Here is a 27531-nt window from a genome sequence, read left to right as displayed (position 1 = left end):
TTGACTTGAGAGTTGGCGATAGTCAGCCGCTTCTCGATGTACAGTGAGTCAAAGCTCACTTCTCCGTCTCTTTGTGGGGATTTTATCGCTTCTGAACGGGAAAAGAACTTCTGGACTTTCCGCCGCCTCTAAGTTTTGTTTCAACACCGTGGCCATTATGTCCGCAAACGACCAAACAGGTGAGTTTTAAATAGCGTATTTTAAGCGGTGCCAGCACAGCAGTTTATGACCCGAGTGGAGTTTTTTTTTCGGGGGGAAGAGCATCATTTCTTGTTTGCTTGTTTGATTTTACAGTAAAAAGTCCGGAAAAATGAGAAAAGTTAAGTTGGCGAAATTCTTTTTAAATAACTCTCGTGAAAACGCTTTGTCTTGGTCAGTTTAATGGTGATAAGTGTAAATGTGTCAAAATATTGACAGGTCACTTTTTTTTTTTAACTCACGCTTGCTGTGTTAGCTAACTTCCAATTTAGCATAAAGTCTTAAAAATATAAACTGTGAATAACTTATAAGAGTACACATGATTATAACTCATGGGTTAAAATAGTTTTTCTTCTGTGTTGTCTTTCACAGTTTGCTGTATCACTTTTTCCTCTTGTTTTACAGGTATCCGGGCATCAGTGCATCGTGTTGCGTTCAGGGGCTAGCTGCCCAGCTGCACACCCTGTGAAGGGTGTCAGTTGCCCTGGCTGCTGAGATGCTGAGAAAGGGCAGCAGTGGTGGTGCTGGAGGGACAAAGCAAACCCAGGGACAGCCACGGCACCTCCACAAGCCCCACTCTGACTCCCTGTCTCCAGGATCCACCAAGACCTGGGATATGGGCCGCAGCTCCAAGAAAGCCAACCCTCTGAGCAGCATGGGACTCACATCTCGCCTGATGGGTGCACCGGGCGTGGACCCGGAGTATGTGATGCAGCTGGTGAATGACGTGCGGTGGTTTGCTGATGTGCTGCTCAACCTCAAAGATGCTTTTGAGGATAAAGGTGAGTTCATTAGAAGCTGGAGAGCATAAGGAATGTGGAAAGGACTGCTGAGGATAGTTGCCAACTGTGTCAGTCATGCCAGATGATCATATTTAAGATCATTATTTTGTCTCTCTTTCCATTTGTCCGTGTCCCATGAAGTTGTGATTTTGTACATATTCTAGATAGACTTTATAAAAGGATGGCATTCAACAGCAAAACGTTTTAGGCTCCGTTTACCAATGATTAAAATGAAAAAACATTGTTTTAGCATTTTTGTTTCATACTTACCCGGAAACGTTTAGAAAGTGATGCTCATTTACATAGAAATGGCAAACATGCTGAAAATATTGGAGTTTCCATTCCATGTGGAGTGCACTGTTGTTGTTGTTTTTTTTTTAATGAAACCACACACACACATTAAACACACATTTTTAAGGACAGACAACCGAGTTAGATTTCTATCAAGGGCAACTCAGATTTAAAACTATCAGGTCTCAGGAGAATATGTATATGAATATGCATTTCTAAAAACCTTGTGTTTTCAGTGTCAACAAGCACTGAAAGTGTTGCATATTCACTTGAAAACTTTATGTAAAGAGAGCCACAGTTTCAAGTCAGATTTTTTTGGGGGGGCATTTTTGACAGCATTTTTGCAAATAGTGTTATTAGTTTGTTACATAAGCCTTATTCCTTTTTTTGAGTCTTTCCTTTGTAAGCAAAAGTTGATTGTACAAAAAAAAATGTTTGTTTTGAACAGAAATGTGAAAAAGTTGATATCGACCAGATCACTGTTCTGTAAGTCATTGACAGGATAGAACAACAATGCAGCTCTTTCAAAAATGATATAGTATAATACTTTTTCTCTGTGTGACTGCTCCAGCGTGCCTCGAGTTTGCTTTCACCACACACAACCAATGAGAACCACCTGTGGACTGAAAATGGCCTCACCACTAATGTGTTGGAACCCTTGCTGTGTTCTTCATGCTTCGACATCAGCTCCCCTCACCCACACACCACTACTTACTGTACATACAATAACCTGAGGAGTATACACTCGGGCAAATATGGTGTACTTTCCATTGTTATCACTTGGTCTTGATGACTTGCGCTTATGTGCAGACACAGTCACTCTGACCATGTAATATTTCACCCACACAGTATGCACATTACTTCAGTGTTGTAAATACTAATAATCAATCACTGTATATTATGGTGGGGCAGCAAAGGATTTTTTTTTAATTTATTGGTGTCTCTTAATTGTTGAGTCAGAAATATTATTTGTACACTTTATGCCTTGTCTTTTGCTTTTCGATATCCACTGTCAAGTGATTTCCTTCTATGGAATCAGTCTAGCATTCACCAGATTTGCAGCCCTCGCTACTCCTTCTGTATGTGTACACACACGCACACTCTCTCTCACACACATGCACACACACAGAGGCTTCCAACAGCAGGTCTGGCAGTGGGAGTGAGTTGTTTAGCCATTCCTCTGGCTGGAGGAGTGAGGACTCTGTGAGAGAGCTTTGGCTTGCGTCGTGCTGAGTGTTGCTCCGAGCCGTCAGAAAAACATTTGGGGTATTTGCCTCCCCATAAACAATGGCCCTTATTCAGCAGGTGGGATCAAATTTTGCCGTATGAGCCCATATCATTCGAATTACTCGTTTGTCATCTGTGAAGACACACACACAAGCAGAATGATAAAATAACCAAGCTGCCACTGCACTGTGGTTTTCAGTCTGCTCAAAAGTAAACATTGAGTCACTTTTATTACTGAGTGGCAACCAAAGTGAGGGAAGATGGTCACACAGACAGATCAAGTCAGCAGTTCTTGTAGGCCATAATTTAGAAATGACAATGTTCGAAGAGCTGACGCGGATCCCTCTTTATAAAAGGTGACACACTCACACACACTAAGAACACACACAAGTGCGTAATGTGTATAATCTTAAAAGAAGTTGCCATATTATGGAGTGACAACTGTCCTGTAGCAGCAGATGCAGATTTTAGGTGTTTGTTCCTGTAGCTGTTTGATCGCCATGTTTAAACAGAGTTTTTGTTACATGACACTTTGTAGATGCTACTACGTTAATGCGGATGATATTAAGGTGCAAGTGAATCAGTGTGCAGTGTTTAATGCCTGTCTTTCTGTGTGTGTTTTTATTTTCCTCTTGAAGTGGATTGGATGATGTGTTTATCCCTGTGGTGTTTCAAGTCAGCACTAACAGTCCAAGGTCTGTTTGAAATCAAGTCAAACTTAAACTGCTCAGTGTGAAATTCTTATGAAGTACACCTTGTGACCAGTAATGTGCACTTTTGAGTTTTGAAGTTTAATAACACTATGACACAGATAACACTGTTAAATAACTTGTGTTTTGTTGTTGGGAGCAACATCCCCATTTTTTCCATCATTGGACCCGATCATACATTATGAACGTTGCACTGTGTTCTCTGCTTCGATATATATTTGTACTGAGTAACGTGCAGGGCTGTGCTTCACTGTGTTTCACTGTGTTTCTGCAAACAAGACTTTTGCTACGTGATTAGCAGCGTGCATCTTTGGTTTGAAAAGACAGATGGGCTGAAAGCGACAAGTCTGTGGTTGGAGACAACAGAAACAAGGTAGTGGGGGGGGGGGGATGAGGTTCATGAGCCACATGTCAGGTCGTCTGTTATTCTTCTCATATTTGGAAAGGTCTGTCACTGTAGTGCTGTGTGAAACCGATACAGTGTTTTTATTGCTGAAAGGCATGCGCCCTGTTGCGATCTCACAGGCTTTTTATTCCCGCTGCACAGACACAGACTTAAGTCACTGCGCTTCTCAGAGCTCCTCACGCTGAGTAAACTTTACAGAGAGCTTATGTTGGAAGATGCTTATTTTTCCTCTCTCATCTCCCACCAGCTTTTAGCCAGAGGAAAGGCATGCACACAGCACGCTGGGTTGATGGAAGCCCACTGGGGAATCCTATCGTTGACCATGAGCTTGAGTTAACTCGACCCACCACATTCACACCCTCGGCTTCATACCTGTAGATTCCCCAAGGTCAGATTGTGGTGTCGATTTACACTTTCTGTCATAACTGAGACCTCAGTCGCTTTTCTCAGAAGAATCGTTGCCCAACGATCAAGGTGTTCGATATGCATCTGAGGGAAACAATGTGGGTCTGTTTGAGCTGTGACTGAGGGAGTGACCCTGTGCTGCCCTGCTCCTGTTGTCCCAAAATTATCTTTATCCTCTCACATGACCCATCAACACACACCGGCGCTCACTGAACCGCATCCTGTCGCCTCTTCATTGCATCCAAAATGACGCTGCTGCTCATGTTCATTTCACACCGAACTCATCACATGATTTTCCAATATATTTTTTTTTAGTAACTGTTTTCTTGTAAAGAAGTCCTAAAACCCACAGTTTAAATGCCTTTGAAGTCAACAGAACAAGCCTTTAAGTCTTATGGTGCAGTTTACTGTTGTGCCATGCTCCAGGGACAATATAAAAAGCCGACATGCACCATAAATGTCAGGACATTTGTCCTCATTCTGAAGTTTTCATTTGAGTCTGCGGTGTGTTGCAAAAGTCTGCAAAGTTAATGGTTTTAATCGGCATGAAAAAGGAGTCCTCTGCACAGAGCTGAGCGGCTGTCCCCCTCCCATCCCCCCGCTCTCCTGCATACCCTGCATTCCTTTAGAACAAATGTTCACTTGTGGGCTATAGTGCTTTCAATAGACTGATGGTAGGTGTGAGGAACATTAACTATGAAAACTCTTCATATAAATTCAATTGAAGTTTATGGTCAGATCAGCAGTTCGCGAGAAGCAAGGTTGTTTCTCGTTTGGAAATTTCAAGCTAAGAAAAGAGGAAATGCAATACCTTCTTTTAAGGAACAAAAAAAAAGAAATGAGCGAGGGTACATCATTGGCTGCAACAGTAACGGTTAGGTATGTTTTTATGAGACGTTGCAACACAAAACTGCGTCAGAAGTCATGTGCCCATTCAATGACTTTGTTTTCATTTTGTTTTAGTCATGTTTTAGTCAAATACTAATTTCACCTCAAAATTATCACCTTGAAATATGTGTTGAAATTCCTCAAGTAGTTCTGTGGTTTGCCCTTCATCAGGCCAAAAGCGAAAAAAGTAGGAATGTGTGTTGAGAAATGTGCAGTGGAAGTTATAGTTTACACACCAAAAGGGCTGGACTGAGTGAGGTTTTAACTCTAAATAGCTGATCTTCAACAGCCAAGCTGACATTCTTTTTCCTTTAGCATTTCTCTGCTCCAAGGCGCCCAGGCTTCTTGTTTTATTCCTGTAGCCTCAGGTTTAAAACTGTTTTCTCTCACACGGTTCCATTTCAGGGAAGAACAAATATCCCAAAGCAGAGTTGCAGAACATGAGGTTAAGAACTTATTTACTCAATGTATGGTGCTCATTGTACAGTGTGTTTGACTGCAGATAAGCTCCACGGAACCTCCAGCTATCTGAGCAGAGACATTAAATGTCTTTAAATGAGGAAAAACACATGGAGCTGACTCATGAGTCTTGGTTCCATTATGAAAACTGTGACTTTTTTCCCAAGTGTGGGTGTCATCGCGCCGCGGATAAGATCTGGCTGTATTCCAGTCGAACCACATTGTTCTGTGTTTCACAGTGCCAGCCTGTGATATAGCAGTCGTCAGAATAACTTGTCTAATATGAACATTAATAGAAAGTGCTTGGTTTTCTGTAAAAATAACTTATTTACCTAAAAGCTCTTTGTTAAAAAAAAAAAAAAAAAAAAGACATTTATTCATTATTGTTTGGAACAAAAGTGATTAAATTGTAAATGCAGTACAGTTTAGAAGTTTCTGCTCCCTGAAGTCGGTTCTAAAAGGTTGAGTCAGTGTAGCAGGCTTGTTTGAGTAATTGTCTGTATTTATGTCTCTGTAGATTTTATTGTAGAATTATACCTGTTTCCAACAATTTCGTTAGTTGTTTACTGCTCATAAATTCCACCACCCTTGGTTAAAAGAATAGAGCCAGCCATGTCTCGTACGGATATCTCCTCATCTCACACAAGTGCCCTGTGCCAGCTGAAGTGGCCACTTGCAGGTGGCGCTTCAATTGAGAGGAAAGTCGAAATTTAGCACATAATGGTTTAATGGCCTGCTGCTCTTAAGAGAAAGAAAAGAGAGATTTGTTGGGCTGTAACTTTCTTCTGTGTGATGCTGACGGATTTTTTTTTTGTGCTGACTTGTGGTCGGGGTGTGTTTCCCGGGGTGGGATTTATGGTTATGGGCCCTGGATGTTTGTGTAGGACATTGGTCATGGCGAGGAGTGTGATTAGCCGCTGAAGCTCCTGTTAGCAGGGGATGTTACTGCTGGCAATCGGCTAGAACTGCCTGAATTTACAGCTGTGTTTGAAGCTTATATCAATGAAGAGGCCAAGTGTATTTGCGCTGCTGGTCCCCACTCCCTCCCAATACTGCTCCCACTTTGTCAAAAGTGACATACAAAGAATTGTGTGGTGAACATCTTGAAGAACATGATTAGTACTGTATATCTGCCATTTTTTAAAGCTTTATTCGTGCTTTTTAAGATCCTGAAGTGCATTCCTCTGAAATCATAGAGACCAAGGGTGGGCATTTAATTTTTCTGAGGGGTCACATGAACAGCCGGGACTGCTGTGAAGGGTCGAGCCCTCAGCTGACTTCAGTTCTGCACAGTTCAAAAACATCTAATAGAGATATACTTGTTAAGCTACTGTTCCTGCTATCTTTCTGCTTTTTTTGGGTATCTGTAATTCAGATTGTAGTGTTTGAACATGATCTATTATCCACAAAATAAATGCAAAAATTTTAATTTTTAATTAAAAAAGGAAAATAGTTGTATTCTTTGCATCATGTATGCAGATTTTTGGCTGCATTCATTATTTCTCATTGGTCAGTCAGGTTATCCCTGTATGGTCTGTACAGTATGTGGCTCGCGAGCAGGACGAGATCCAGGACAAATTGAGGAATGTGGAAAACAAGTAATGAATAAATTACAACGAAAATAAGTCACTTTAAATCCTTGTGCAGGCTGAGGAGTGACGCACAACTTCCCAGTGTAGCTCAAACCTGGCAGATTATGTGTTTGCTCAAGAATGTTGTCTTGTTGCACCTGACGTAAAGTCTCTCAAACACGCATTGAAGTGTCAGAGTATTAACCTGTCTGTGATACCCAGACCTCACAGAGTGTCGTTCACTAATAGTCCAAGAGCAGGTAGCTGTTTATGGAGTGCCTGCTGTTTACTGTCTGTGTGATGTCTGGGACTCACTCCGTCTCCAAACAAGGCATGGGAAAGACGGGAGAGGCACCCAGCAATGCAGCGTTTGTTTGGATAGAGGGGAAAATTAGTGTTTGGAGATGGAATCCTGACCAAACAATTCCACCTGTTGCAGGTCAGGTTGCAGGCAGCTCGGCAATGCAACTGAAGTCTGTTACCGAGTATTTTTGTTTTCCAGCTTTGTGGTTTATGATTGCTGGGATTTGTAGAGAAGTTGAGTTTAGCTATATTAAAAACACACAAAGTAGGGGAGATTCTCAAAGTATGACTGAGACACGAGAGAGGAGTGTGTCACCAACCTGGTATGTGGCTGAGGGACGCGCAACTCAAGGAAAATCTGAAAATTGACTGTTGCTACGGGTGTAAATGTGTCACTCCGCTGCCCTCCAGGAGGAGGAGGAGGGATGCTGAAGGAGAGACGTGGTCTTTCAGTAAAGCCCTGCGGCGGTTTCCCAAGCAGCACTGTGTCACCGGAGCTGCCGAGGCTTGTTTCATGTCAAACAGATCGCGTGTCCAGACGGGCCAGTTGATTGCTTGTTGTTATCAGTGGGGGGAGCAGAGGCTGTAACCTCTGTCAGGCCACCTGAAGATTGGGATTAGATTGGTCTCTCTCGGTACCAGCCTCACAATGAGCTTTGTCAGTCACAATAGGACCCCCACGCACAGCAATTTAAGAGGCAAACGCTTGAGCTGCTGTGCTGCCTTAAAAGTTGAGTCATCACTTAAACCTGCTTAAACGTGATACTCCGCACACAATATATGTTTTTGTGTGTTCAGCAGTATTATGATGTGACACATGAGTGCTCGAAACATACTGATTGTACAGACTAACACTAACTGACAGAAGTGGGTTATTAGACAGTTCAAATCCTTTTTCTGTGAAAATTGGTCACGAGGTGACGTAAATGTGAGCTTTGCAGATGAAGAACATGAGTGGTGTTTGAGGGTCTTTGATGGGAAAACATTACAGGGAAATACAAACATGCCACATCTGTTCAGCTCGTAAATTAGTCCATTGCAGTAGTTTTGTTGGTATCTATAACAGAACCACTTCAAGAAAAGATGTATTGAAACTTAAATCGGTGATTCTTCTTTAAATTAATATTGATTACATGTAGAGTAACTATTAGATTGGCTTTCAGTGAAGATGTCTTGACCTTGTGCAGGATTGTCAGACACATTTCAGTTTAGGGGCCACATTTCATCTTGATTGGACAGGATTGGCAAAATAGTACAATAACCTATAAATTCAAACTTTAAAGTTTTTCTTTATTGTGACATAGAGTAGGGGTGGGACGACACACTTGGCTCACGAGATGAGACATGAATTTTGGTTCACAATCATGAAACAAGATTTCCACTTTACTTTTAAGAGAACTAAAATGACAAAATACATGATTGGACAAACAATTTTTTTATTTAACAATCTCAAAACAATACAGGTGTATTTTTAAGTGTTTTATAATTTGCATCCATTCATGGCCCAAGCATGAGCATGAACATCTTTCCACAAATAAAATTAAATATTTATTTAAAGTGCAAACAATATATGCAAAACCTTAACCAAAGTACTACTGTGTCAACACAGTGCTTCTGTTAGCTGCAGTATACAGTGCGATTTTCTTCCAGTGCCTACAGTTTGTCCATATCCTGCCTGTCACTCGGTTGTCATTCATTATTTCCACTGTGGACCCAAAGTGCACACAAACACTGACAACTGTCATGACTCCAAAGCCACTGTGTTTCCGCTTTATAAACAGCAGCGTCTGTTGCTGCTGTTGCTTTACTTCTTTCTTGTGTCAAGTTTATGGTAGACTACATGTAGCAAAGGTGCATTACTGCCCCCCTCGGGTCACAAATAGAAGTTTGGGTAGCTCATAGTGTGATGGGCAGCTTTTCACTTCAACAGGAAATATTGTCATGTTTTTTTGAGATCTCGTTAGACCTCTAGCATTGAATAAATATATAAAATGATGCTTTCTGTGAAATGCCCCCAATAACTTGTATAACTGTTGCATTAGGCATGTTTTTACAAACTCTTCCTGACAGCGTGGCTTTGAGGCTAATGCTAGCCTGATCATAATCATGTCAGCGTCACAGTGTTGTGTTATTTCTGCGACTCTTAAGAAATGTGTTTTCTCTGAAATTTTTACAAACTATTTGGTATGACAGGCCCGATTGGACCCTCTTGTAGGCTGACTTTGGCCCACGGGCCTTATGTTTGATAAGTTCTGACTTTGGGGATGACCTGTCTGACTGTAACCTGCAATAAGAAGTGATACAGATTTGAAACAACTAGTCAGATGAAAAGAAAATTGATCAACAAATTTAGTTTTTGACTGCTAGGTTTCAAGCAAATATGCCAGGCATGCAGTGATAGTGACGCAGAGAAACCATTGCCATGTTTTCCTCACCACTCCTTGTTTTGCCAGAATAATAAAATGCCTACAGTTGTAATTTGTGGAGTCATTTTTCATAGTAAATTTATTTTTCTAAAAGGAGAGGAGGTCTTGATCTTGTGGAAAACAAAATGAAGCAGACCGAGCGTGAAGCGTGGCTGGGAGCCCAGCTCATCCCACCACCACAAAGAAAGACCAGGCAAATTTGAGCTGCAATGGCATTAGCAGGGGGTCTTCCTTTAAACAATATGGCCTCAGTGCCTGTTATCTCTACCAAAACAATGGGCCGGCCTCCACAATCGCCAGCAAATTTCCAGTGCGCTTTTTGATGCCATTGTTGTGACAAAACCACTCACCACTGATTTTTACCAGCCTTCTCTTCGGCTGTCTCATGCTGCACTGAGCACACATTCAATGGGGCTGATCGCTACGAACTGTCACATAAAATTTGACCTTGTTTTGATAACTTTATTCTCAACTCCGACATTGTAATGGCAATCTTTTGTTGTATTTTTTTTTTAATGTGGATTTTCAGGGTGAAGGATTAAATGTGATCTAAGTAGCCTAATTTCACAGTGATGATTGTAACAGACAGACACAGTGGTGACGTCGTTCTGCTTTGTTGTGTACGCTGTTATTTAAATTTGGGAACCTCAAATTATAATCTTGTTTTGCTCTTATGTATTTATTTTTTTTTATAGTCTGGAACTAACAGAGACTATGAGGTGGGTTGAAAAAAGGTGCTTGTATAAATTCATCAAGCTCTGCTCTCATTAGTATGGTCATGGTCTTTCTTTGCTGAAGGTCACTGTCATGGTGTTTATCAGTTATTGAAATTGCTCGGTTGCTGTTTATTTTTTGGTGCCCCTCTGTTGCAGTGTTTCACTCTGCACAGTGCTGTGACAGCTGGCAGTACCGGTAAACAAATGATGAAGAAAAACCATTGTTGGATTGAACTTTTGCGCTCTGGGCATCCGTTTGTGTCACCACATCACGGCCAATGTTATTCCCTTAGTTTGTGCCCTCCTTGCTTTTCTAAAGAATACATTAGTATTAATTAAAGGGATTTTTTTTTTTTTTTGCAGAGGAAGAGAAAATGGGAGCTTCTAACCACTGTTGCTATTGTGATTCCATTAACAGCAGCTTCAGTCGTGCTCAGCTTCTGTCACGCTAAGTGGAAAGTCTCAGGTGTGCATCTCATTATGACCGGCTCTTATATGCTAATAACAACCCACACACACATCTTTGATAAGGAAATCTTCAAAAGCTAGTGAGCTAACCACTAATACCCCACCTACTACAACTGAGGAGAAGGGTTAAAAAGAAGGCAGGCAGCCTAATAAAAATCCATTATCAGCACTTGTGAGGAGGCAGACTTCAAAGAGTACACTGCAGGGTCAGGGACCTCTCACCTTGGGGCAAGTTGGCTTCCAGTCCACATTCTCCTGGGACTTGGTAGTTTGATTGTCGAAAGTCGCAGTAATATCAATCCAACTTGGTCGCTTGTCTGTACGGATATCTGTGATCTCGCCATCGTTCATGTTTGTAGCTTACTTTTCTCTGCGCATGTGTGGTTTCATTACTAAAACAACCAACAGCATGTACTAGACTAGAGGCCCAACATGAAAACTACAGCGTTTCTGTTTTTTCAAGATGTCTTCCTTTTAAATGTGTAATTTACTAAAACGAAAATGCAGAAACAATTCATTTTCCCTTGACATATTGTCATGTAAACGGGGCCTAAGTGGGTGGCACTGCAGGATGACAGGTACAGTATTGGTTCACAGATTACTTTGACTTGAGGTGTTTGTGTTGGATAAAAAAAACTTTGCAGAGATTTGTACATACTCCAGCAGAGAGCTATTTCTTAACTCATAGAGAATTCCAGCCAGTGTGTCTTCTCAAATTTCTGGAAATGAACCAATTCTTTGACACACAAGAGCAAGATTGTGTTCACTGACTACAAGACGTTTTTCACAAAGTTATTGTGAAGAAGCATTTGTATGTAAAGCACTCTCAGTATTGAATCAACTACAAACTAACTGAAAGAGACCACTAGATGTTTCAGCTATTCATAACTTTGTCATAATCTTTGTCATAACTGCTATAAGTGAGCAATCACACATGCTGAGTGTTAGCTTTGATAAATATTTACTTTAACAAAATTAAACTTCTTAGTTTTGTCTCAAGTTAGGTTTTTTTTGGCATTTCTTTCTTACCAGTAGTGATATAATACAGGAGATCGGCTGTTGGTTCTTCTCAGTAGATTATATGTGTTTCACAATGTTTCACATCAACCGGAGTAAAGAGTGTGTTTGTAAATGAGAGAGGAGTAGACGGGATCACACACATGCATACATGTACGCTCACAGGCTTTCCTTTTCACTCCCTCTGTAATTCCTTTTAACGTAGCAATAAATTCAGCCTCTCATCTCGCCCCTGCTGCTTGATGAAAAACAGATGACTTCTCTGTTTCCAGCCGGTGCCCCGGCTTCTTCCAAAACACTGACTTAGACATGAACTCACCTATTGTCTGGTGCCAACTTCTGGAGCCTCTGCTGATTAGCCCGGATCAGAGCTGTAGACAGATACTACTTAATTGTCACAGTTTGTTTTTGTCTGTCACCCCAGCTTTTATTTTTCAACAGAAGAAGCTTTACAGACTCTGTAGCATTCAGTAGGAATGAGAAAGAAAATAAAAAATGTCCTATGAAATTTAAAATGAACAAATAGGGTGCTCCTCTTCACCAGGAAAGAGATGCCTCTCATAGCAGAATGATTGATAGAACGTGATATGGATGAAAAATAAGGACAGAGGAGTAAACTGGATGCATTTTGTACATTCTTTTCTTTCTCCTGCCATCTTCTGCTACCTCACTGGGAGAGACATCGACTTTTGGTGCTGCTCAGGTTTTATAAAACATGAGATTGCATAATTGCTGCCATGTGTGTCACATAAAGTCACCTCTAAATTTAGTTGTGTTTTTTTTTTGCCCTTTAGAGCTCTTTGATCTGATTTCTTGTAAGTTATATGAAGCTTAGATTTACTGTGCACCACCACGGTTGTATTCCTTTGATGTTGGAATACATGTGAAATGTGTTGCACAGATAAAATTTGTGTCTTAATTAAATGGCGAATGGCGTTCTTCTGAGTAGATGTTATTGCTGTCACTGAGACCGTTCAGCATGTTTACAGTGTACACCTCTTCATTGTGCATGGTGCCGCTCCGCCTGGAGGAAGCAGAAAACCCAGTTGCGTCACAGAACATTCATGCAGCGCAACTCAGTTTGTCACGATTTCCCAACCACAAACGCCTGTTTCTTTTTTCTTTCTTTTTTTTTTTTTTATGTGGAGACACATGCAGAGATAAAACACAATCAAACATATACTGTATATTTTCCCACAGGGAAATAATAAGACTTGGACAAAGATAGTGACGAAGCTTCATACTTGTAGTGTCGTGATGAAATGTGTCTGTCACAGACAAAAGGAATGTCAGGAAATAGTTTGACACCAGTGACTCAAGATGCGCTGTGATGGTGGTGACTGTGACTAATAGATTTAAAGGTGTGATTGCAAGTGGTGCCTGAATTCAGAGTTTGTTTGAACCCATTTTGAACTGTCCTTCCTTTGCTTTCTCTTGTCCTTTTCTCAGAGAGTCTGGAGGGTCTGCAGGAGGTGGTGCAGGAGCGTTTGGCCGAGTTGCTGCGAGTCCTCAAGGCTGTCATCGGCAAACACCAGACCCTTAACTCAGTGGACATCTTAGGAGCAGCTGGCACAGTCATTGCTAAGGTCAAAGGTCAGTAACCACTCACCTTCATACATGGGTGGACACAAACAAGCAGGTGAACTTGCACCGGGACTCAGACGGTGCTCACATATTGGCTGAATCACTGAGGCCAGTGCGGGAAAGACCCGGCAGGAATCTTTCATTGATCCGTGCTTAGTTAGCTGGCTTGGAGAAATGTTTTGAAAGGTCATAGTGTGAGAAGCAAGAGATCCATTTCCTGCCTCCTGAATGAACTCAAACAAACTTAATCTCATCTCATGAGTTCATCTTTTAGCAATGTCCGCTTTTCACTTCACGTGCGCGCAAGAATCTTTAAAGGAAGACTGCACTGCTATAATTTTCCTCGCATATTTGTTGGACTGCAGAGACTCGTCAACAGGCTGGTTTTCACTGAAGTGCATCCGTGTTTCTTCATTCTTGTCTTTGTGTTGTGAGGTGTCGAGCTGTCTGACGAGTCACTCGCCTCACATCAATATCTGAGTTGTGAACAACTCTTCAAGAATGCTTGTCTGCGTTCTCCTGGCTGCAGAGTAGCACTTTAGCAATGATTAGAACGTAAAAGAGGAAACAAAAGGCATCAAGGTCGACCTAAAGAACTTCATGATTGTGTGACACATTTATATCACACTATGTTCCCATTAAACACTGACAAAATCCGGTAATGTTCTTGAAGCGCCCTAAAATCCTGTCATAGCTGAGCACTAATATATCTTTACGTTATTTATCAATTGGATGTTGTTACTTGTTAATGATGCTGATTCTGAACATTTTGGACAAATAGTGAGACCATCCACTTCTCATCAGAGGAATTACAAATCAATGATTTACATTTTTACAGTCATGGCCTACTGCGGATTTATTAAAAATGTAAATCTCTTTTGACCTGTCTCAATCAAGTAGGAAAATGCTCGTCAGATTCTTCAAACATTTCTCCAGGAAATGGTGAAGAATCTTGTTTGCTAGGCTTTAGCTCAACAGAATCTGTGCTATGGTAAAGCTGCATAGGACATGCTTTAATGAAAATGAAGTGCCCTTGTGCATTGCAGTAGTCTCATTCCTTGTTGATTTAGAAGTTTGCCTGTCCACAAGGGGGTGCCTTGCATCAGCTCTCTCACCCTTGCTGGAGTGTCCCTGATGGCACGTCGGTAACACAAAACTGACACAGACGGCGAGCCAGAGGGCAAATGAAAAGAGGAGACTGAAAGAGGGATGAATGAGTGAGACATCAGAGATGAAAACTCAAAGGTTTGGATGATAACAGGCCTGGTGCGCCTCACTGTCTTCAGAGTGTGTCGTCTCTTCACCTGTGTTCCTCTTTGAAGCTTGGTCATGACACCTGGGGCGTTTGGACTGCCGCCAGAATGAGCTGGAGAAAAGTCTTCCTCTCTGCCTTCTCAAACACATGGCTGCCTAACCAGTTTCAAATGTCACACTATCCATTTAAACTACCGTCACAAAGCCTTTTTTCTTATTGTACATTTTCTCCAAATTTTCTTGAACCTGGAAATATCAGGAACATTTTCAGCTCCACTTAGCTGTGTAATGCACAAGCATTTATTGTAAATAAGGAAACTTTCTGTTTTTGTTTCCTTTCTGTTTGCATGTCAACATAGATATATATTTCTTTTTTACTTGCTCTTATTGGCTCACAACAGAAGCAGACACAGTTTATTTCCTGGTCACATTATGAGAAAATCTCCCTTTTGCCCCCCCCCCTTCCCTTACTGAAAAACTGCAGGATATTGGAGCAAGATAAATGTATTCTTCCCTTACTTTCTGCCTCCATTTCAGATTGCATGCTATTTTATTGCAGTCAGTCTTGTATGCACAAATACATCATCAGCATATTCCTATGCAGCCTATAATACATCTTTCACCTTTTCCAAGAACCGCATGTTTTTCGAAAATAAGTTTTATCTTCCCATTGTAGTGTTTCAACTCCCAAACAGTACTGTTACAATGGTGTGTCAGAGAAATCGTTATGTCAAGATGGAAAGATATACACACGTCAAAGACATTTTTTCGAGACTAATTGCCAAAGTTACGACTCAACCGTGAGAAAACAATGGGCCTTGCTCTCGAATGATGCAGTTTCCATATTTCAGTCATGACAAGGGGGGCAGAGCTCTGGAATCATTGTTATGAGACCCACAGGATGTCCTGAGGAAGAAGTCAGCGCGGAGTTGTACGTTAGCATTCAGGGCCGGGGAGGTGCGCGGCAGGGAAGCTCGCGCCGCGCCTCCTTTCTTCTGCTGTCCTCAAGAGTCTCCCTGGAACGCAGAGCTGCCTCCCTAACTCAGGATGCCATGACCTTTCTATGCTTTTTCATTGGCTGGGAATTCATTATCACTCCTCCGCCGCCGACATGGATCGAAATGACTCTCATGAAGAAAAAATGGAAGCACAAAAGCGAGGAGGCAGTGTGGGAACTAGAGCAGTTTAGTCACTTCAAGCCGACTAATCCGTTTTCAGGTGTGAGTTACTGGACGATGACGCCAGGAGGTAGATGGAATAGGTAAGCGCTGTCATGGCTGTTCGTAGTGTTGCATGTCACAGAACTCAAGCTGTGTGAGTGTTTCCTGTTGCGGGGCAGACAGGAAGTACTCTGTTTTGTCGGTTTTCACTGACTCTGTCTTTGGTTCTCCGATTGCTCTCTGCAAAGTCGTCTTTTCTTTTTTTTTTTTTTTTTGAGAATGGGAAGGTCTGCGCGCCTCACGGAGGTTCGTCAGGCTTGGACGGCCTGAGCTCACCAGGCTGTCTCGCTGTTGATAGATCTCAAAGAATGTGCACAATCAGTTGCTTTTTCTGTGCATGATCAGCATGGATGATGGCCCGGAGGATTCTAATACGCTCGAACAAAGGAGACAGAATTTGGGATTCTTTCTGATTTTTTCTTTAATGTCCCACCCTTGAAGATCTTTGAAGCTTTTCCAAGAAAACATGTTGGTAGGGTAAGGAGACACTCATGCTGCTCATGTCAGTCCCTTTGAGACTGTCTAAACTTTGCTTTTATAAAAAACAGATTTTCATTTCTATTTACACTGAGATATTTACTCAAAATACCCTAAATTCTTTTACAAGCAAATGTTTACTTCCTTCAACCACACGCTGGTTGATTGCATGACTGCAGAGGTTGCTGTGTAAAATTAAGTGTTGCTGTGTATTACATCTATGAGCTTGATCTTATGTTTTGTACCCTTTCTGTCATTTAAAACCTCCAGTCAGCAACTGACCTGACTGTTAATGCCTCTGTTGAATGACTGAGAATAAAAAGCTGTTTTGCTCATTCGTTCCAAGTTGGCTAAAGTTCTTGTTTTTTTGTTTTTTTGTTTTTTTTCACAGGCGTTAACTTCAAGGAAGTGAACCCAGAAAACAGAAAAGCTATATTTGGCGAGCTGCACAGATCCATTGACACTCTGGCATTCACATTCGGCAATGTGTGAGTACAATGCTTGTTTATCTTTTCAACACTACAAGATTTTTATGACTTTTTCATGTTCCAGCCAAAGAAATTGGGCTGACTTTAGTAAATGTACTGCTGGTCTTGTAAAACCTGTCATCATCATCCTTGTTGGGTGTCTGGATTTTGAATAGCAGACACTTTCTATTTAAAAAAAAAATACTGTACTCCAGAGTTTTCCATGTTTCTTAATAGACTTGTCTGAACTGAACTTTTCTTTTAGAGTTTCTGACTTCCTTATGGGAGATGTGGACAGCAGTTCAGGGTTGGGGATCCCCCAGACCAGAAGAAGCAGGGTGAGATACCTCTTTTCTTTTCCAAGGTCTCATGCTACTTCTTCATTTTTGTAGAAATTATTTGTTTGATTTTTGGTTGTTTGGAAATGTGACATTTTTAAGAGTGTTCTCTTAAAGCTTCAATTTCACCATGCCTTCATCTAAAAAAAAAACATCAAAGACTTGCTTACTGTGCTTAATTGTGGTGTTAAAACCAGCCGCTTCTGATGTGTGGAGTTGATTGAATGTCTGTTTTTCCTTCTTCTCTTTTTCACAGTCTTTTGACAACCTCGCAGTGGATCCAGAGGAGTATGTTTCGGAGAAGAGCGACCTCGTGGGTAGGTTTTATTCATTCTCCCTCCTTCATCTCAGTTCAATGCTCGTGGAAAAATATAGTGAACCGGAAATGTAATCACTATTAATGACTTCACCACCGAGCATTTAATGGTTGCTTTGCAGCCTGAAATGTGAGCTGAGTGATTCAGGCTCTGGACTCTCGAATGCCTGAGGTAGACCCGCCTTAAACCTCTGCTTCCACCCCTGTTATTTCTGCTGCTTTTTTCAGACTCGCGGCTCGTTTTCCCCTCTCCGTCCACATATCTGACATTCCTCGCCTGTTGAAGAGTAGTTTCTTGTGGGATGGGAAACACATGGGGTTTGTGTTGAATCAGATGGCGGCCGGCTTAGGGCTTGTATAGTGCAAATTAAATAAAAAAAAAAAAAAAAGGCAGAACAACTGATATATTAAAAGACGCATTACACTTTCATATCCTCCCTCTTGGACAACATCAGTGACCTCAATATTTAAATTTTTTTTCATTGATGTCCAACGCACGCCGGCTGGACAGCAGAACTGAGATGAAACAGTTTATTAATGGGGACGTTGATTAAAATGCGTGTGCCACTTGCTTTTGCTTCGCAGTTCCTGACGTGCCGCTGTCACGGGAGGAAGAGGTCGACCTGACCCTGCTGAAGAATGACAGTGGAGTGGAATCTGCTTTACTGTATGCAAAGGTCTGGTCCAAGTACATCAAAGATCTGCTCGCCTGGATGGAGAAACGACTGGCCATGGGTGAGACATTGGGATCAATATAATTCTCTGTAAATTCTTCTTATCTTCATTTGAACATCAGATTGCTGTAGATTTTTGACAGCGTTTACAGAAATTGGTCATTTAATTCTTTAATTTTGATTCTCTTTCAGATATCGAGTATGCAAAAAGCTATGCTAAAATGGCTGAGTCTGCAAAGACACTGGCCAGTCAGCAGGTAACTGAAGATCGTTATTCCTCTACTTCATGCACAGAAAAAAAAAATCAACTATTGGAGTTAATATTCCATCTCATAATTATTCTTTCTTTCTCCAAGGACTACATGCCATTCAGTGATATCTACGTTTCCACATTCAAGAATGATATTGAATACAACCAGCTGCTCATTCAAACTGCGGTCGCTCTTCAAACCAATAAATTTATACAGGTACGAGTTGGATGAGAAAGTAGACAACAGCTAAATAAAGTATGTAAGATCTTATCTTGCGATTGAAAAATGAATTTTTGCTCAGCTAACCTCAAATGGTCAGTATGTGTGAAAACTCTAATAACCAGCATGGTTGCCAAGATGACATATGGAAGGTAGAATATCAGCTATGATGAGCTTTGTCTGTTTTTAAAACCCTTTTATCAACGATGGCGATATTGTTCTTTATTTCTCAGCCTCTTCTGGCTCGTAAGAATGAACTGGACAAGCTGAGGAAGGACATCAAGGAGCAGTGGCAGCGGGAGCAAAAGAAAATGGTAAAGTAATGAGTCCATGTGTGGATACATATTCAGTACCATCAGCGGCTGTTCTACCAATCTCCTGTTTGTCTCACTGAGCAGTCGGCATTAGCATCAGATACGAAAATATCATGCATAGTCAGTCTCATCAGACTGGAAATGAAAGCATTTTATGAGTAGAATGCCACTGACAAACTTTGTTGTGTTGCTTCACTTTCAAGGTAGATCATCCAACAAGATGTGTCCATCAAACTGAACTGTTTCATATGTATCTGTGTGTTTCTGGTAGCAAGAGACAGATGCAACCTTACGTAAGGCTCTAGCCATGAAGGCCCAGAGGAGAGGAGAGTACCAGAAAGCCCAGTCGTCTACGAACCGCTCCCAGGAGGAGCAGTCTAATGCTGGGAACAAGCAGCTGGAGAAGAAGAGGAGGCTGGAGGAGGAAGCTTTGCAGAAGGTGAGCAGGAAAACAAAAGACATTCATTGTAAATATTTTCTGTTAACAATGATCAATCGCCCACTGAGGGATTTTTTTTTTTTCCACACACTTTGTTCTCTGTACGTTTTTCTGAGCAGGCGGAGGAGGCCCAGGACCAGTACCAGACCTGTATGGCTGACGCAGGCGTCAGAAGACTGGATCTGGCCAACGCTAAGAGCACCATCCTCACTCAGATCAGAGAAATGATCTTCCAGTGTGACCTAACACTTAAAGCTGTGAGGAGTTTATTATTATTATTATTATTATTATTATTATTATTATTATTATTATTATTATTATTGTTATGTCATCTAATACACACAGTGTGTGAAGCCATTGAGGGTTAAGTGTGATTATTGTTTAAAAAATACAGAGCATGCTCACTCACAGTGTATTTTCTATGGATATGATTAATAATGATATTGATTGAAGTGTGATTAGAGATCAAGTCAGAAAGGTGGAGAGCGAGTTCAGCGTCCACGCCTTTTATTTTATTCACTTAACAATGCTTTCTTCTGTTTTCAGGTGACAGTGAACTGGTTTCAGATGCAGCAGGCACAGACTGCATCACTCCCAGCTCACCTCCAGGCCCTCAGTGATAACGCCAAGCTGTACGAACCAGGTGAAGCTTATGCCGAGTTCGTCCGAAACCTGCCCAAAAACCTGCCTAAAGAGCGTCTTCACTCCGACTCCTTGTCCTCTGACAATACCAGGTACCCAGGGAGGGTTTTGTTAAGCGGGACTATAAAGATTACGCTTATTTCTGGTGATGTGGATGTGCCCTGTTACTGTTTTACACACTTTCCTGAAGATTTATTTCAGTTCAGATTAGTCAGAATGAAAATAATTGCCACACGTTCTGCCAATAATGTGAGCCAAGCAAAGTGAAGTGAGCTGAGCCAAGCATATTACTTTATTAGTGTGGTAGTTTGGTAGTTTTTGTGTATTTTGGAGTACATGTGACCATTACAAGATAGTTCCTCCCACTCCGTTCACAGTCACTCAGTTCTTCTTTCAGCAAAGGTTACAGTGAGTCAGAGTGGGAGGAAGAGAGGGAAAGACAGAGGGGAATGTAGGAGAGACAGAGCGCGTGTTGAATTTCTTGCCCTTCCTCAGGAAATATCTGTGGCGCAGGCTCAGCGCACCGGGGAAGATTGCGAGCGTGAGAGTTTGGCTCTGATTTGGAGCTGTCCCCAACACTCTACTTAAGCTGTCAAAGCTTTGTCAGAGCCAACTTCCCCCCGCACACAAACACACACACACACACACACACACACACACACACACACTCATTACCACTAAGAAAACAAGCAATGCTCCATAACTTTTGTCTTGTAATATAAAGCCGATGGTAAGATTGATGGCGCTGTCGCAGCTCTGTCAGGTACAGTCAAGAGTAAATTACTGTTGTTGAGACCAAAGGAAAAAGCTTCTCTGTCTGCAGACGTGTGCTGGAGCCGAGTTTGGACTTCATTTTTAACCTAGAATCATATGATGTGGAGGTCTAAGTAAATTTTTTCTCCTCAATCTTGTCATTCAACATTAACTACAGCTAAATTTTACTTCTGAACAAACATGTGATGCAAACACTGCTAAATGATTTTTCATTTATTTATTGGAAATAAAACTTTTTGGGGGGCCTCTATGGGAGAATGGGAGAGTAGATATTTAGTTATCTAGATCAATGTGAGTCATGAAGAAGGATAATACCTATATGGAGTAAAATATTATATTGGCTCAGTTGCCAGACAAAGTGTAAACATTCAAAAAGCCTCGGTCATCAATTAATCCTTAATCTGCTCGTGTTTCTGTTAAAATGTCAAAAATTATTCAGCCTCAGAAAATGCCAAACCCCACAAATGCACACTGTGGAATACAAACTGTTGAACCGTGGAACAATAAAAAATGTTTCCCACTGCTAAATTCATCACAGGACCTTAAATGCCAGCTTTATTCCTCCAGGTTTGTATTCAAGAAAAGGTCAGTGGGCAGCACTCATTCCTCCCACGGCAACCTGTCGCAGGCATCCGTCACCTCCGGTGATGTGTTAAGTGGAGACGAAGTGGACAATGCCCTGCACCGCCACGCCAAGATCAGAGAGCAGAGGTCCAACAGCAGCACGGACATACAGGGTGCGTATTCAAGCAGCGTGGCAGAAACTGCGTTTGTTTTTAAGAACAGCCATTGGTCCTGGTGTCCGGTCGGAGGAGTCGATTATCATGTGAACATGCTGGTATCTTTCTGTAACACCTTGAGGGACTGGCTCTGTGTTCTGAGTCATAGCAGCGTCCTCAGAGCTGAAGTCAAAATAGCTCAGGTTGTGTGTTGCTTATTCATCGTTAGCCTGGAATAACTTTGTTTCCTCAAATAGCTAGATGCCAGAAAGCGCCACGACTCGTGGAGCTGTCCCTTCTGGCGCTCTCCTGTTATTTAGCTTTTGACTGGTGATCTGTGTGTTTCTGCAGCTTTGAGAAGCCAAGTCCCTCTGAGAGCCTGGGCTTCCAGTAGTCAAGGCAGCCAGGGCGGGATGTGCAGCGACTCGGAGAGCGCCGGGGGCAGCAGTGAGTCCAGGTCCATGGACTCACCCACCGCCAGTCCAGGTAAGAAGGGTTCTGTGTGAATGCATTCCTGTTGATGCAGGTTAAAATCATCGCTCAGTGTATTTGAACTAGAATAAGAAAGACAGTGAGAGGATGATATTATATTGAGCTGCCAGTACATAATATAAAAAATTTGAACTATCAATAAATATCAGCTACATTAAAGTTTAGATAGATTTGTACATTGAGCATTATAGCTCATTATTTGTCAGTCCATGCTAAAGCTATACTTGTGCATTTTGTCTCAAAATACTTTTGAGTACAAGCTTGAGATTTGTTCTACCTGCAGGTGACTTCAAGCGCCGACTGCCCAGAACCCCATCCACGGGGACGATGTCTTCAGCCGACGATCTGGATGAGAGGGAGCCCCCGTCCCCCTCCGACAACGGTGAGACGTCTCTCCTTGAGCCTCAGCCTTTCATAATTATGCGTTGTGTGTGCGTTCTTTCTGCCCAGACAGATGTATGTCTGTGTCTGTGTCCGCTGTAACACAACTACTCGGTGTATCCATTTGTGTACACAGGAAGTTGGAGAAGGGAACTACAATCAGCGACACGCCATTGTGCAATTTCTGTTTCATGCTCAACACAGAGCGCATTGTAGGTCAGATTCTGTGGTGGATTCTGCTTGTATCAAATGTTTTTCCACTCGACAGATCTGCACAGATCGAGGTCATGTTAGTTTTGGCAAAGGGGCTCAGCTTACACTTCCTGCATCTGCGTTGAGTCAGTGTGTTTGTTTTCTCATTGTGAGTTGAAGTGGGTCAACACCTCTTCTGTTTGAACCAGTGTGTAATTGTTGGATAAACTGTAGAATGAGAATGTCAGTTTCATGCAAATCCAAAACTTTATCGTCCTTTTTTTTTTCACGGTACGTGCTTTCTTCAGTCTTAAATTGCTCTTTATTGGACACTCACTAAAATATGTGTGAAATAAAGTGAACTGAAACATTCTTTTAATGTGTGTTGATCACCATAAAGTTAATTTACACACGTTTATTTACATAAACGCTTCACTAAATATGGCTTACTGGACTTTGTGTGTGTATGGAAATAGGATGCTGTCTGCTGCTGTTTTCGGTGCATCGATGTCGCACACAGCTTCTTACACTTTTTTTTATGTTGCGGTGTCCATCATATGCACTAACTTTCTTCCTATATTTCTATATTTCTTTGATTTTGTATCAAAGGATGTTGAAGGTAACGAACATGGTCCAATGAAGAGTTAAACTGTCAAAGGTTGAATCAGTGCATCGTATGTAATAAGTAACAAAACTAACTGTGATTATCTCCACCACGGTTCTGTTTTTACTGAGTTGTGTCCTACTGATGGTGATTCCCCTGACGTCAGCGGTGTGGTTAGGTGTGTTCCTCATCAGCTGCTGTGACCTCCAGGTCTGGCAGAGATGGTGACGGAGACCGCCAGTTCTCCCGGTCCTTTCCGAAACGCTCAGATGTCCAAAGCTGCTCAGACCCACAAACTGAGGAAACTACGAGCGCCGTCTAAGTGCAGGGAGTGTGACAGCTTGGTGGTTTTCCACGGGGCAGAGTGCGAAGAGGTACGGGACAACGCGCCATTTCATTCGCCATGGAACTTAACTGAGTGTTTCACGATTTAACTCTACTTTCTCCTGTTGGATTCAGTGCTCCCTGGCCTGCCATAAGAAGTGTCTGGAGACGCTCGCCATCCAGTGTGGCCATAAGAAGCTGCAAGGAAGGCTTCAGCTGTTCGGTATCGACTTCGCCCAGGCATCAAAGAACAGCTCGGACGGGATTCCCTTCATTATCAAAAAGTGCACATCTGAGATCGAGAGTCGAGCGCTGAACATCAAGGTCAGCTTTTTAATGATGCTTCCGACTTTACTGTCAGGCTCTTCAAATATGAATCGGGGTTCCATCTTCACATTTCTGCCTGGTGCTTTCTATTTAAAATGTCTGTTTCATTCATGCAGGGGATTTATCGTGTTAACGGGGCCAAATCGCGCGTTGAGAAGCTCTGTCAAGCCTTTGAAAATGGGAAGGACTTGGTGGAGCTGTCTGAGCTCTCTCCTCACGACATCAGCAATGTGCTCAAACTCTACCTGAGACAGGTGAGTTTTAAAAAAAACTGAACCAGGAGGGCGGCATGACAAAAGTAGAATTCTAATACAGCACTTTTAACTATTGACCTCTTCACAGCTGCCAGAGCCCTTGATTCTCTACCGATTCTACAACGACTTCATCGGCTTGGCCAAAGAGTGCCAGAGAGTGATCGTGGAGGAGTCGGACAAACCTCAGAACAGCCAGACGGGAGAGAAGAGCAGCCCCAGCGTCCAGTTGAACAAAGTCATTCTCAAGATCAGAGACGTCCTCCGCCAGCTGCCCGCCGCCAACTACAGGACTCTGCGCTACCTGATAGCACATCTGCACAGGTACAGGCGAGGCTTGTTCCACTGAGAGGACACAGTCACACTCATCACAAACCCAAGAAACTTCCTCATAAAGCACAAAAGGAAGCACAGACTTCCCTATAGCAGAGAGGAAGTAGCAGGATGCAAGAGTACGAGCCTAGTTGTTTTTGCAGAATGGTCTATGAATCTTGTAGCAGGAGTGATCATTTTAAAATTAATGGTCTGTACTTATATTTCCATGGATTTATTTTCTTTGGAATGGCCACAGTTTGATGCTCCTTTAGGTGATTTCAAACTTTCAGGCCATCATGTGCCAGAAAATGACCTTCCTGAACCACGCTTTATGTTTCACATCCTCTTCACCAAATGAGGCTCAGTAAAAATTCATGTTTCATTTTGACAGAATTGTTACGGAAAGCCTGAAAAATGTAAATCTGACAACAGTTCTTACAAACAGTGCTTAAAAAAACAAAAAAAACAATCTAATTTACAATTTTAACTTATTATTTCACTTTGATCCGGCAGAGTGACCGAACAGGCCGAGGAGAACAAGATGACCGCGAGCAACCTGGGCATCATCTTCGGCCCCACCCTGGTGAAGCCGCGGCAGACGGACGCCGAGGTGTCCCTGTCCTCTCTGGTGGATTACCCGTACCAGGCGCTGATGGTGGAGCTGCTGGTGCGCTACTTCCAGACGGTGTTCGACGTGTCGCACCTGCACGTCTCTGAAAGCTTCGCCATGGGTCAGGCGTCCCCAAAACTCACCCCACAGGAGAAGGTGCGGCAGCTGAGCAGACACTCGGCCTCTCTGACGGACATCAAAGAGGTGAGGAGGTATTCCGGGTTTTGCTTAAAGTCTGAATTGTGAAGTAGATCTGATCTGATTTGAATGCTGGTTTAGTCTCTTGGAACTGATGGTCGGACCTTCTCCATTTGTAGTCCTAATGTGTTTCTTTTCTCATGATGCTAACCTGCCTCTCTCTGAGTTATATTTAGAAACACTTCAGTCTGATCAAAGCTGAGATTGCAAACCTAATCTGCTTTTTAATTATGTTCTTTTAGAGTGCCAAAGCGTACAAAAGATACTCATCCGTCATCCCCTCCTCTCACATCCTTAATGAGGTGCAGGAGGTCCAGCCGGGAAGAGACCAAACAGGGGCCTCGGCGTCCGACAGACTCAATGGGATCCAAACTACCAGTGGAGAAGACATCCAGAGGTCAACCCTAGTATTTGGCCGGCCCAGCACCTCAGTCTCCTCCACCACCGTCGTGGCACCAAAGGTGCAGCTGCGCAGCCAGCGCGCCAGACATGTGTCTCGGCCAATCAGCATGCCTCTGGAGCGTCTGCCCACCCCCGCTCAGATCAGCGAGAGGAACAGTCGAAACGCAGCAGACGGCGTCGACGCCTGCTTCGCCGAGCGGGACACGATACAGGAGGTGCCGGAGCCGGAGAAGGCTCGGCAGGGCGGCTCCTCCAGGATCAGCACCTACTACATCACGCCGTTCATGGACACGCAGACGCTGCAGAGGAGGACGTGGGACAGGAAGTACAAGCACTATGACGTCACGCCCCGGACGGCGATGATAGTGGCCAACCTGCCGTCTGCCAGCTCTCCGGTCCAGCCTGTAAAGGCGGCGGCGCCCGCCACCGTCAGCACCGCCGACGCCACCAGCACCGTCACCACCGTGTTCTCCAGCAACGCCTACTCCATGACCGTCAAGCCCGTCTGGACTTCCAAAAGGGAAAACGACTCTGAACATTCAGGCAGCGAGTCCAGCAACTCACCACGCTTTCCTCTAACACTCAGACCCCCGAGGACTCTGCAGCCCCCTCCCGGGACTTTCTACAGGCCCCCCCCTTCCATCACAAGCAGAGCGAGGACACTTCCAAGCTGGACTACCACCGTGACCACCGTCACCACCACCTCCTCGCTCCCCCCCACCAGCCCCACCCTCACAAGCCCCAAACAGACTCCGCTCCAGACTCAAGACTCCAGCGACAGTGCCATCGACCCCGGGGTCTCGACCTCCTCCACCCTCTCGCCCCCCCAGTCTCCATCCCCCAGCAGCCCCGGCGACCTGAGCCCCAGCGAGACCAAACCCGTTTACCAAAGACTGCGACCCCGGCGGCTGCCGGAGCTCGAACACAGAGAGGCTCACTTTGTCTGACACCAAATAAAAAAAAACAAACCTATTTTATCTGTACATACTGATATATCTGTGCCATAGTGTAAACTGGGAGAAACATTTATCGACGCGCTGCAGAGTGGAGGAAACCGAGGTCTGTGAACAGAAACCAGAAAAGTGTTATAAGTACTAATATATTTTATTTTTCATGTTAAAAGTTGCCGCTTCAACAGAGGACGGTTCAAGTCATTCAAGCAAATGCTGAAAGAAATTGCTGCCAACTGAAATGATGGATTTGCATCAAAGTGTATTCAGATTTTGTCTGTAAGCCTATCACTTTTCTCATGTCATGTTCCTTTTGTTGATGCACTTAATGCAGGTTGAAAATTATTTTTACGACGTCTCTTAATGTCTTATTTCATTCCACAAGGAATGTGTTCTTAACAGGAAGTTCTGAATGATAAATTACCTTTTTTAATGTGTCCATTGTAGCCTGTGATTGGTACATCTTTTCTCATTATGTAAACCTTATGTATCTGTTTACGTTTTTATATCCATTCATACGTACAAAATGACATGCAACAGTTCCTGCTGCAAATTAAAAAATGTACTTTTAACTTTTAACTCTGTTCTGAAAGCGTTTTTTTATTGGTTGAGCAAAGCGATATGTGATATGTCTGTGTTTTGTTCGCGGTATTTACACTTCTCCTGTTTCACATGTCAATTAGCTCTTTCAGAAATTACATGGAAAAACGGTTAGAAATTAAAAAAAGACCGTTGGAAAGTCATATTGACATGACATTCAGTTCCACGTATCAGCCAAAGTTGTGAGTAATGTTGATGTTTGAGACATTTTTGATGGTTTATACCTGCAAGCAGAAGCGCTGTTAATATGAGCTGTAGTGTCGGAAAGCTGAAGACTTTTGTTCATCTCATCGGTTGTAGCTTTGTTGTTTTGGGTCATTTAAAAAAAAA

General features: G+C 42.7%; 1 protein-coding gene across 6 annotated transcripts; it reads left to right on the top strand.

Annotated features, from left to right (window-relative positions):
• The first annotated feature begins 23 nt into the window (after window positions 1–23).
• On the top strand, window positions 24–27190 carry LOC115405013 (rho GTPase-activating protein 29-like). Of its 6 annotated transcripts, none has more exons than XM_030114405.1 (22): window positions 24–179; window positions 604–980; window positions 13317–13460; window positions 16794–16890; window positions 17135–17207; window positions 17464–17524; window positions 18109–18258; window positions 18390–18454; window positions 18554–18664; window positions 18901–18981; window positions 19253–19420; window positions 19540–19677; window positions 19967–20154; window positions 21404–21573; window positions 21907–22041; window positions 22331–22429; window positions 23435–23598; window positions 23684–23872; window positions 23992–24129; window positions 24218–24450; window positions 24955–25255; window positions 25558–27190. In XM_030114405.1, exons 2-22 carry the CDS (start codon window positions 695–697, stop codon window positions 26596–26598), a joined length of 4032 nt encoding a protein of 1343 aa, XP_029970265.1. In that variant the 5' UTR covers window positions 24–179; window positions 604–694; the 3' UTR covers window positions 26599–27190. The 6 variants fall into 6 exon arrangements, with proteins under 6 accessions (XP_029970265.1, XP_029970264.1, XP_029970263.1 ...); XM_030114404.1 differs by having other exon boundaries at window positions 25552–27190; XM_030114403.1 differs by having other exon boundaries at window positions 25492–27190.
• Window positions 27191–27531: the final 341 nt, after the last annotated feature.

Source organism: Salarias fasciatus, chromosome 18, assembly GCF_902148845.1.
Source record: "Salarias fasciatus chromosome 18, fSalaFa1.1, whole genome shotgun sequence".
Taxonomy (NCBI): Eukaryota; Metazoa; Chordata; class Actinopteri; order Blenniiformes; family Blenniidae; genus Salarias; species Salarias fasciatus.
Note: the sequence above shows the minus strand (reverse complement) of the source record. Positions and strands in the feature narration are given on the sequence as shown.

What these genes read in the sequence shown, in the direction of transcription:
- LOC115405013 (XM_030114403.1), top strand. Translation starts at nt 695, where the DNA reads ATGCTGAGAAAGGGCAGCAGTGGTGGTGCTGGAGGGACAAAGCAAACC. An exon ending in AGTCATTGCTAAGGTCAAAG is followed by an intron (nt 13,461 to 16,793) that starts GTCAGTAACCAC and finishes TTTTTTTCACAG; the next exon opens with GCGTTAACTTCAAGGAAGTG. An exon ending in CAGCAGCACGGACATACAGG is followed by an intron (nt 21,574 to 21,906) that starts GTGCGTATTCAA and finishes GTGTTTCTGCAG; the next exon opens with CTTTGAGAAGCCAAGTCCCT.